This window comes from Orcinus orca, chromosome 5, assembly GCF_937001465.1.
Source record: "Orcinus orca chromosome 5, mOrcOrc1.1, whole genome shotgun sequence".
NCBI lineage: Eukaryota > Metazoa > Chordata > Mammalia > Artiodactyla > Delphinidae > Orcinus > Orcinus orca.
In genome coordinates, this window is record NC_064563.1 from 120017205 (window position 1) to 120028429 (window position 11225).

The 11225-nt window shown below is 36.9% G+C and overlaps 1 protein-coding gene across 1 annotated transcript in view; it reads left to right on the top strand.

Moving 5' to 3' along the window:
* RBM11 (RNA binding motif protein 11) overlaps positions 1-11225 on the top strand; it is a 35013-nt gene continuing 23788 nt past the window's right edge. Inside the window, exons 1-4 of the mRNA XM_033406875.2 lie at positions 1-226; positions 3671-3833; positions 5156-5228; positions 9249-9345. Coding sequence (XP_033262766.1) covers positions 131-226; positions 3671-3833; positions 5156-5228; positions 9249-9345 — 429 coding nt within the window. The 5' untranslated portion in view covers positions 1-130. The remainder of the gene's footprint in view (positions 227-3670; positions 3834-5155; positions 5229-9248; positions 9346-11225) is intronic.

Consider the following 11225-nt stretch of genomic DNA (forward strand, 5'->3'; position numbering starts at 1 on the left):
CCGCAGCCTCGCTCCGCCCCTTGCGCGCTTATTCTCGTAGCCGGCTCCGCGGCTGAGGAGAGGGGTCGTGGTCTCGAGACGAGGGGTCGTGGTCTCGAGGCCTCCTCCGTTCTTGGGCCGAGGCGAAGGCATGTTCCCTGCTCAGGAGGAAGCCGACAGAACGGTGTTTGTGGGAAATTTAGAGGCCCGAGTGCGGGAAGAGATTCTTTACGAGCTGTTCCTTCAGGTACTGTCGGCGGGGAAGGGGTGGCTGAGGGGCAGGGCGCGTCGAGCCGGAAACGCAGCCAGAGGGGCGGGCCGCACCTGAACCATCCGGAGCCCGGCCCACTTCCCGCCCCATCCTGTGCCTTGGTTTTAATTTAGTTCCGCTTTGGCGCACCTGTCACCAGGTGAGCAACTGGGTAGTGAAGTGACAGAGTGCGCCCCTTCCCCATCCCTTCCGCATCCCATCCCCACTGCAGAGTCCTGGGGTGAGCAGTGACTGGGCCCTCTTCAACCCCTAGCCCTGAGTAAGGGCTTTTCAGAGGCGCTGCCTGGGCCTTGGGTGTGTTTAGGCAAAACACAAAACAGCCCTGTCGCTGTCTTGCTTCAGGTAATAAGCACCTCACGTCTTACATCCCGCGAAATGAGAGGAATACATTTTAACATGTTTCCATATACATTACTTATTCCCCCCAAGCCCTTTTACACGGCAAGTATTTTTACTCCAGAATGATAAATGAGATTTGAAATGATTTGGGCAGCCAAATCGTGACTGTGACCAATTGATTCCCTGGCCAGTTCCCTTTATTTCATACCAAGAGGATCTTATGAAAACTTTTCCACACCTGGTACCTCCAGGATTAAAACTCCTGTCTCCTGTAAACACTCACCTACTGTATACACATAGGCCTCACTTGCTAAAGAGAGGTCTTCATTCAGCCATTCATTTAACCATTTAATGATCCACAATTATGTGACAAACAGTAAGTAAGGTGCTGGACATACAAATTTAAGAGACAGCCCTTGGTCTTCCTAAAAGGAGAAATTTCAAATTAATTACCATGATTTAAGATAATCTGCAAAAAAGAGGGACACATAGTACAGAAAAGTTGTTTAGAGTGTGAATTCTGATGTCAACAATGTGACTTTGGCCAACTAAATGAATAGCTCAGTGCCCAGTTTCCTCAAATGTCAATGGGAGTAATAGTATCCACAATATGATGTGGTGTGAAGATTGAATAAACTAATCCAGATAAAACAAAACTGAACCTGGCCCTTACTGAGTGTTTGCTGCTGCTGCCACTACTCATATCACTACTATTACTATCAATAATACTACTGATACTAACATCAAGAGAAATCAAGAGTGACTTCCTCCTATCAGAATAAGGGCAAGTTCAAAGGGAGCAATAGCAAAACTAAATATCAAAGGCTAAGTATGAGTACCAGAGGTGAAAGGCGTTCTTTATATAGTTTCTGAAAGGCTCTACCTTCATCTCTGAACTAAAGCACCGCTCTGTTAATTACAGATACACACAATTTGATAGAATTTCCTCCAGGAACTCAGTTACCTTTCCTGGACATAAAACATTTTTATTATTTGAAAAATATTGTTGATTTTAAGGCTTTTATTCTTCTAACTTGCCGTCTTTTTTAAACTCGCCCTTTTTAATCTACTCTAATACTTGTCTTTTCCTATGGTTATGTTTTTCTCCCCGTATTATTTGAAACTTATCATTTTAACTTAAAAAAAAGTGGGGGGAAGGAAGGTAGGGAGAGAGGGAGGAAGGGAGGGAAGGAGGGGGAGAGAGAGAGAAAGAAAACTAGTTCTTTTTCTCCAGGAGGCTTCTTTCATGTTGAGCCAACAAAAAAGGAGCAGAGGGGACTGATGAGGGGAATGGGATAGGCATGAAGGCCCCCATGCACATATATTATTTCTAGTCAGTAGGGACTGGATCTATATCAGTTGTATGTGAATCTACAAGATAGATAGGTAGATCTCATTGCTTATAATTTCTCCCTAAACAAAATATTCATCTCTTTTAACAGTTCAGACAACCAAGCATACGTTTGTATTTTTGCCTAAGCCCTTCTGTATTCTAGAAGAATTTGCTAAAGTGAGGTATCTTTTAGGAAGGCTTCAACCCAGCAGAAGTTAGCAGATCTTGACAACTTGCCACGCTGTTTATGTGTTTCATTCTGTTTTAAAGAGACGAAAAAGTTTTGATGTGATTGTTGCTACTGGCAAGCCTTCTTGTTGGACTTTAAAAATGCACGGGCATAGTTTTGAATTTGTGAAACTCAAAGCATGTAAGCACATTCTGTCCATTCGCGATTTTATATATTTAATATCAGCAGTGGAAAAGTACTGATTAAAATTGATTTATTTTATTACTATATATAGTTATCCTTTTTACTGGTTTCTTTCAAATTTCTGCTTATCCTTGGAAGAGTGGACATCAGTTTCAATATCTTTGTACTTTTAACCAAGAAATACTGAAGTAGAGATTTCAAGGGGAAAGATAATGAATTCAGTTTCAAATATGTTGAGTTTGAAACACAATCACATGGAGGTCTCTAGGAGACTGTCTCCATGAATGAGGCATGAGTGGGAAAAATAGATTTGTTGATGCAGTGGTTCTTGAAGACAGAAGGGAGGATGAGCTACTCTCTGGGAAAGTAGAGAATAAAAAAAGAAAGATTGAATCTTAAAATACAGCATCATTTTGAAGACCATAATTAACATTTTTCTTTAGACTAGAAGCAATTTCTTAATGTACTTATCCAACTCAACAGAGATCAGTAATCAATCATTAAAGTACAATGGAAAACTATGAGCCGTTCACCATTAACTCTTAGCTATTGTGAGTCTTGGTGAGCACTTCCTCAAATCACTATCATGGTGGAGAGGTAACATTCTTTTGGTTGTAATTAACACATTTTACAATAGTTGGCTCTGCTTTTTTACTCTGTATTGTTAATTATAGGTTTTATTATCAATAAAATCTGAATATTTTCAATTTATTTTATTTTATTCTATTTTAGTGATACACCATGGAGTAATATTCTCCTGTTGTTGGATTTAGAGCCTTCCTCATTTTTCATTCTTATAAATAATGCACCTACCTAAAAGTGTTAAACATATTAAAATATTTTTCCCTGTGGGAATATTTACCAAATGGGATTACCAGATCAAAATAGTTTCTATATAGATCAAAAATTTAGTTTCTCCTGTGAAAATGTTTAATCTTGTCAGAAAAAATTAGGCTTTGATGTAATGTTATCAGTTTCTTTATGATAAGTCAAAGAATATTGGGTTTGTCATTTCAATTATTTTTGAGTTATACACTGTTAATATGTGTGGAGACAAAGTAGTATTTTAACCTTAGATTTAAATGCACTCTAAATTGTTTTGTTAGGCCTAACATAAGGGTAACATATCTTTCCTTTTAAGATTTGGAACTATTACCTAAAATTTCCTGATCTTAACACCATAAATATTTTTTGATGAGCCAGAAAAATGCCAAGAAAGTGTAAGTATGATATTTATTGTTAGGAAAATACATTATTAACAGAGCTGTTATTGCTAACAGATTTTTTTTTTAGTCTAAAGTTGAGTATACTTGATTTTCTCAGTGTAAAAAAAATCTTTAGATTTATGAGAAAATAATTTTTAAGTTTCTTACAGGCTGGGCCATTAACCAAAGTGACTATCTGCAAAGACAGAGAAGGAAAGCCGAAGTCTTTTGGGTTTGTCTGCTTTAAACACCCAGAATCAGTGTCTTATGCCATAGCTTTGCTGAATGGAATTCGTTTATATGGAAGACCAATTAATGTGCAGTATCGATTTGGTAGGTTTTATCACTGATGAATCTTCCAAGTGTGTTTTGTTGGTGGTGCTATTCCCAGAGGTGTAAACATTTTTGTTTTTTATATTATAGCCTAAGACCAAAACAGTGACCCTGTAGTCTCTTAAAATTTCTCAGAACACATTCATAATGTTATGCAATTAGTTAATATTACCAATTAGGTTGCCAACTCTATAGCATCTTTTGTGTATTAAAATTTTAAATGTTCTATTTTAATGTCAGCCAGCAAATAGCTATGATAGTTGCTATTGGCTGTTAAGAATTAAACAAATCTAAATGAACTGGGGACACACAACTCTAGCTTCTATATAGCAATGCTATTTGCTGATCTTCTTGTCAGTGTTGTCAAATATCTACTATTTGGAAGATAAGGTGGGTGCCTAGTTCTTCTCCTGGTGTTATCATGTTATACATATCACCCTGGATCTGAGTCCCCGTAAAAGCAGCTGGCCAAAGGCTGACCCTTAATGGAAGAAAGCTTCCTGACATGAACGGCCTCAAACGCCTTCTCCTGCTACATGTCAAGAACTGATCATGTTTGATTAGATGCCCAGAGAACATTGTACTATTGCTCTAGCCCTTTTATAGTTTGAGGGACTGATAGAAGCAATGCTTATGCTTTTGCTGCAATGTTTGCAATGCTTATGTTGCCTACCTCCCCTAATGATTCAGGTTTATTGATGTATCTCTTGTTTGTTTGGTTTTTATTCTTCCTGCTGTACTAAAAAAAAAATAAGAATAAGGAAACAATGCCTTGTTGCAAAGGAAAAGCATAACTTTGCATTTCGTTTTGTTTTATTTTGTCTTTGCAAAGATAATTAATTGGTTGCATCATGCTCTCACGTACTGTCCCGTTAACTCATACTGACTGGTAAAACGGGCCAGGCCATATAGTGTTCTGACACATCCCCAGCCAGCTGCTCATTATCCTGTCAGGTTGCATTCACTTTTGTCAGTACAGTTTAGAGAACTCATGCCTTCAAAACAGGAGGCAAATAACACTGATTATTTGCCATTTTTAGTTTCCAGGTGTGTATTTGACATTTTTAGTTTCCAGGTGTGTAGAACCAAATAGCGTCACCTGTCTTACATGGCCCCATGTCAACATAATTCTTTTCTACACCCATTGCTTTGGACAAAGCTTGGTTATAATTCAGTCATTTATAGTGATGTAAACAACCTATGAATATTGGGAGATCAAAGATATATTCATGTATCTTATATGGAATTTTTTTAAATGGTTTAATGTGAGAACTCCAGAAACTTGTACCATGAAGTAATCTGTTATTCTGTTTCTTTTAAAGGGAGCTCTCGCTCTTGTGATCCAGCTAACCAAAGTTTTGAGAGCTGTGTTAAGATAAATTCACACAGCTACAGGTAATTAAAAATATTTTTTTCATAAAGGTAAAGCAAATAAATATGGTCTCACGCCAGGAAGGGTTATTATATATTCTGGACTACTGTAAAACCTTACTGTTTAGACATAGGATAATATTAAGGAATTCATTTTTCCTGAAAACATGAAAAGCGACAGAAAATATTTTCATTTAAAGTTAAGTCAGTATTTTGTGCAGTAGGTGGGAGAGAGATATATTTGTGGCATTCTTTATAGGTTACTGCGTACTTTTCATAACTGTTAAATCACTTAAGCATCCAAAGTCTCATTGCGATGGATCACAGAGACACCATTATCCATATTTTATACTTGAATAAACATAGAGATGCAAAAGTTAACTAACTGCCAAGGGCACAAAGATGAAAAAGTGATAGTTGCTAGGCTTAAAATTAAGCCTTCTGACATTAAGCCACTCTACCATTTATGTTACTATTTTTAAAAACTTCTCTATGGTAATTTTCAAAATATTCTCAAGTTTTGTGTAGGCTGATTTCTCAATGCAATGGTAACCTGCAAGGACATTCTCAGTGCAGCTATCCCAAAGGTCATGGAACAGAAAGTCTCCCAAACCAAATAAGATGCTCAAATAACAGCATTTAGTAAAACAATTTAAAAGATACAGTCAAAAGCAAAAGGAAAGATACTGGATAGTGAAAAGCAAAAGGAAAGACAGTGGATAGTTAGCATAAATGGGCGAAAGGAGCATACTAGCTGAGTTCTGATTACACTAATATTCATATGCCCTGTTTCTCTCTCTGCTGCATCAACCTTTCCCACTGATAATGTGGTCATGAACGCTAGAGTTGAGGTTTGAGTAACGAATTCCATTCAGATAGAAAGTTCCTGGAGCTAGTTTCACTCACTTGCTCTCTCAAAAAGACATAGGGGCAAATACACCTGGCTACAGAAGGAGCTAGATGCTCACAGGTTCTATCTGAGTTTCTTAGGCAGAACAAAAACAAGAGCAGCAAAACTGTTAGCCCATAGGTGCCATGATAAGTACTAGGTATTTCCTTCCCTTTCTTTCTATGAGTAACAATCTTATTTGTTCCATCATATTTTCTATTGGATCTATCTGTGGCATCTCTTAAAACACACTAACTTATTTATTATGTGTATTTAATATATATTATGAATTCTGCCTGTGTCTCCCAAGCCACTTGCTTATTCTGTTTCTAACACGGTTTCATTGCTATCTCATGAACTCGTATTAGCTGAGTTCTGGCTACACTAATATTCGTAGACCCTGTTTCTCTCTCTGCTGCATCAGCTGCATCAGTGTAGCTTACTTAAAGGCTACCCTAAGCATTTCTTGTGAGTTTTATCCATTCCTGTTTTTTTCTTGTTTTCTGTAGCAGAACTGAGTATTCTCCAGTAGGCTAACAACAGCTGAACCTCCCATGCCTGCTAATTATATCAGCCCTCCTAGGCATGGAAGAGTGGCCTCTTAGAACTGACAATTTCCCAGTCTTATCTTTAGGAGAAGTACTGCACTCCAAGTATAACACGGTGTACTCCATGTCTTCATTCTCCCCAACATTTCTGTATCAGTGAAATAAAGACAAAATAGGTACTAAAACCAGACTGCCTGAATTTGAATCCTGCCTCTGTCACTTTATTAACCTTGGACAGATTATCACCCTGTACCCTGTCTCTAAAATGAGGATAGTACCTCAGAAGGTTATTGTGAGAATCAAATTTTATAATAAATTCAAGGTATTTAAAATACTGAGCACATAGCAAGCATCCAGTAAATACTTTCAGCAAATGTTAGCAAAAAGGGGTAGTGATTCACTTCCTTCATATGAGAGGAACTATGGACTCATGAATTGAGCCGTTTATGTAATATAAAAGCTTCCCCTCTTCTTCTAGTGGGAAAAGATACCTCTTTTTTCTCAGGATTTTGGAAAAAACAAGCTATTGCTAGGTTTGGGGCAGAAGAAGAAAGACTAGATAAACAGCTAGAAGATGGCAGTAACTCGCATTCTCTACTTATGATTGATGTACTTTTAATCATCACAAATTCTAGGGTAGAAGATCAGAAATATGTGTATATTCCGTAATACTGCACTTCACTGGTTGTACCTTATTCTTCTAGTGTGTGCTACATTATAAAGGAAGAATGGGAAAAGGTCATCATGTTCTAGAAGTGTTGTGCAGAGAAAAATGGTGCATTTGTTATACCCTATAGTCTTTCTTGGAAATGGGTTTTTATGCTTGTTATTGACTCTTAGGCAATAAATAGTTCTGTTTTTAATAAATAGTTCCTGTATTAGCGTGCTAAGGCTACCATAAAAAGTACTGCAAACAGAGTGCTTAAACACAGAAATGAATTGTCTCACAGTTCTGAAGCCTCAAAGTCCAAGATCAAGGTGTCTGCTAGATTTCTTTATGAGGGCTGTGAGAAGGAGTCTGTTCTGGGCCTCTCTCATAGCTTGTCCCGGTTTGTTGGCAATCTTTGATATTCCTTGGCTTGTACAAGCATCACCCGGCTCTCCATCTTCATCTTCATATGGTGTTCTCCCTGTGTGCATCCGTCTCCACATTTCCCCTTTTGATTATAATAAGGGTACCTGTTTAACCCATCCTACTCCAGTATGACCTCCTCTTAGCTAATTACATCTGCAACAATGCTATTTCCAAATAAGGTCACATTCTGAAGTATTGGGAGTTAGGACTTCAACATATAAATTTTGAGTTGACATGGTTCAACTCACAGCTCTTCCCAATTTACATGTGATTCCTCTGTGGAGACAACTATGCACGCCCTGAGATTCACATAGGAAAGGTAATGGTTTTAGAAAGTCGGCAGCTGTTTTAATAACGGTGCTAATCTCACCACCTCTGTTACTGGATTGTATCTTCCCCACTCTATAACTTCATTGCACTTTTTATCTTGTTTCTTTTCCATCACTTACCCCACACACATGTTCCAAACTCCTTGAACTCTACCTCCAAATCATGCTGTTTTATTTTTCCCCTTCCTCTCACGGAAAAATTATCTTTCACATCCTTACCTCCTATTCACTTCTTAACCCCATTGTTATGTGGAAGTTGTTCTTTTAAAGGTTATCAGGAACCTTCTGATCAACAATTGAGTAGCTTTGGTGCTTACCCAGTTTACTGTTCTGTAACACCCGACACTAAGTATTTCCTTAATGAAATGCATCTTCCACTGGCTTCTGTGATACTACTCTCACCACTTACCAATGCCTAGCAATTTGACTGCTTCCCTTTGTTCTCCTGCCTTTGCCTCCACCTGCCTGTATTAATTTCACCCTTCCCCACAGTAAACTTCCTGTCCTAAGATTAGTAGTATTAGCATTAAAATTGTGGAATACTATGGAGCAAGTAGGCTAATGACTAGCTGTAGAGTCTAGTCACTATGCATACCATTGGAATTTATTAGACATCTCCATAGAAGCAAATATTACATGTATAAATAAAACTTTAGGACACTACTGCTTTTAAATTAGGGATTGGTATTGTTTTAAGTAGTGTGTGGAAGAAATCAGCAGATATTATGTGTTCATGTTAACATCAGCAGACCATTTAGGAAAGAACATAATTTTTGTAGTTATACAGTGAACATTCCTTCAAAAATAAATTAAGAAAATTTCTACCTTTCTTTCGCTTTTTTTTTTTTGTAGAAGATTGAATGTACCCTTGGTGATTATTAAGGACTTGCTTTGCTTTCTTCATATCTAAGTGTTCTTTGTCTTTATACAACTATAACATTGATTAACATTTTCCTATCAGAAAGCCAAATGTGACTCTAAATATTGAGCTTTCAATATGTAGTAATTAGTAAGACTTGTGGTACTGCAGTGTCACTACATTATCAGTGTAATAATGATCGTGTGTTTAAAGTTATCTTAATTGAGTTCTTTTAGAAAAGCTCTTTTTTTAAAAGAATTATGAAGACCTATCTTATTATAAGAATAAAGGACATTTATGCATAGGAATTGTAACATTGTGTTACTTCTTTTACGTCCCCCAAGAAATGAAGAAGTCGTGGGCAGAACTTCCTTTACCATGCAGTTCTCTCCAATTAATAATGCAGCTTTACCTCAGGAATATCTTTTCTTTCCGAAGATGGTAAGTTTGATATGCCTTTGGTTCAATATATAGCATGATACAAACTATAAAGAACATGAAAACTACTTGGAACTTAAGCTGCTCAAATCTAAACCTAGAATGAAGGCAGCAGCTGCCCTGAGTTCTATGCCCCAATGGCAGTCTGCTCTAATGCAATCATCTGAAATCCTACACATAGTACGTAAGCAAACAGCCAGTGTGTCAACAGAAAAGGAGCAGGTGCTAGTGATGATTCACTGTGGTACAAGTAAAATTTGACTATAGAGTTCTCATGTAAATTGATAAAGCCACTGTATAAAACAGTATGGAGATTCCTTAAAAAACTAAAAAATAGAACTAAAATAAATAAACTAAAAATAGAACTAAAAATAGAATATGACCCAGAAATCCCACTACTGGGCATACACCCATAACCCATGTACCCCAGTGTTCATTGCAGCGCTATTTACAATAGCCAGGACATAGAAACAACCTAAATGTGCATCGACAGATGAATGGGTAAAGAAGATGTGGCACATATATACAATGGAATATTACTCAGCCATAAAAGGAAATGAAATTGGGTCATTTGTAGATATGTGGATGGACCTAGAGTCTGTCATACAGAGTGAAGTAAGTCAGAAAGAGAAAAACAAATGTCGTATATTAACGCATATATGTGGAATCTAGAAAAATGGTACAGATAAACCTATTTGCAGGGCAGGAATAGAAATGCAAACGTAGAGAATGGACACATGGACACAGAGCGGGAAGGAGAGGGTGGGCTCAATTGGGAGATTAGGTTTGACATAAATACAGTACCATGTGTAAAATAGATAGCTAGTGGGAACCTTCTGTATAGCACAGGGAGCTCAGCTTGGTGCTCTGTGATGACCTAGATGGGTGGGATGGAGGGGAAGGAAGGTCCAAGAGGTAGGGGGTGTATGTATACATATAGCTGATTCACTTCACTGTACAGCAGAAACTAACACAGCATTATAAAGCAATTATACTCCAATAAAAAAAGTGGAAAAAAATGACTATTTTAGAAGATATGTTTTTAGAATCGAATAATTTTATTTAGTGAAACACTTTGGTAAAATGTAATCATCAATTACAAATATATTGCTTTTGGACATGGATATTTTTAAAAATAAATTTCTTCTTTTAACTAAAGGCAAAGATTCTCAACTGGTAGAGTAAACTACATTATTTCCGAAGACTCTCAAAAATATGGTTCTGGCCTAGAAATCATAATGATGGTCTATATTGTTAAAGGGGAACTTATGAAATTTTTTTCTTCTAACTCCTCATTTTATACATAATAAAATTGAGGTTCAGAGGTATTAATCAACAAGCCCAAGATTATACAACTTGTTAATAAAAGATGTGGGACTATAACACAGGTATTCTGATTCACAGGATGTGATTTCTTGCAAACATCCCACATACCCGTGAGCTTCAGATTTTTCAAATAGCCATTTTCACTTTGCAACCATAAGGAAAATTGATAATTTAACCTTTAGAAAAATCTTTTCTTAGTTATAGTGAGATATTAATAAACTGCCAGTTCTTGTCTAAAACTGTCAATATCTTCTTTCTGGCATTTTTTTAATCTTTGATGAGATGAGAAACACACACACACACACACACAAGATCATGTTATCTCTATTAATCTTTAATCTACTTTGAGTTAAAAACTATTTTAAAAACAAGGAAGTGTCTATCTTAACAATTGAAAACTGCTGTACAATATGGTGGCCATCAGCCATCCATAACGAGCTGAGTTTTAATTTTTTTTTAATTTTAATTTAAATTTAAAAACAGAGACTTGATTCAGTTATTGTAAAACTTTTAAGTATGTTTGAAAGAACTTGGGTAGTATATCTACTTTTTCAACT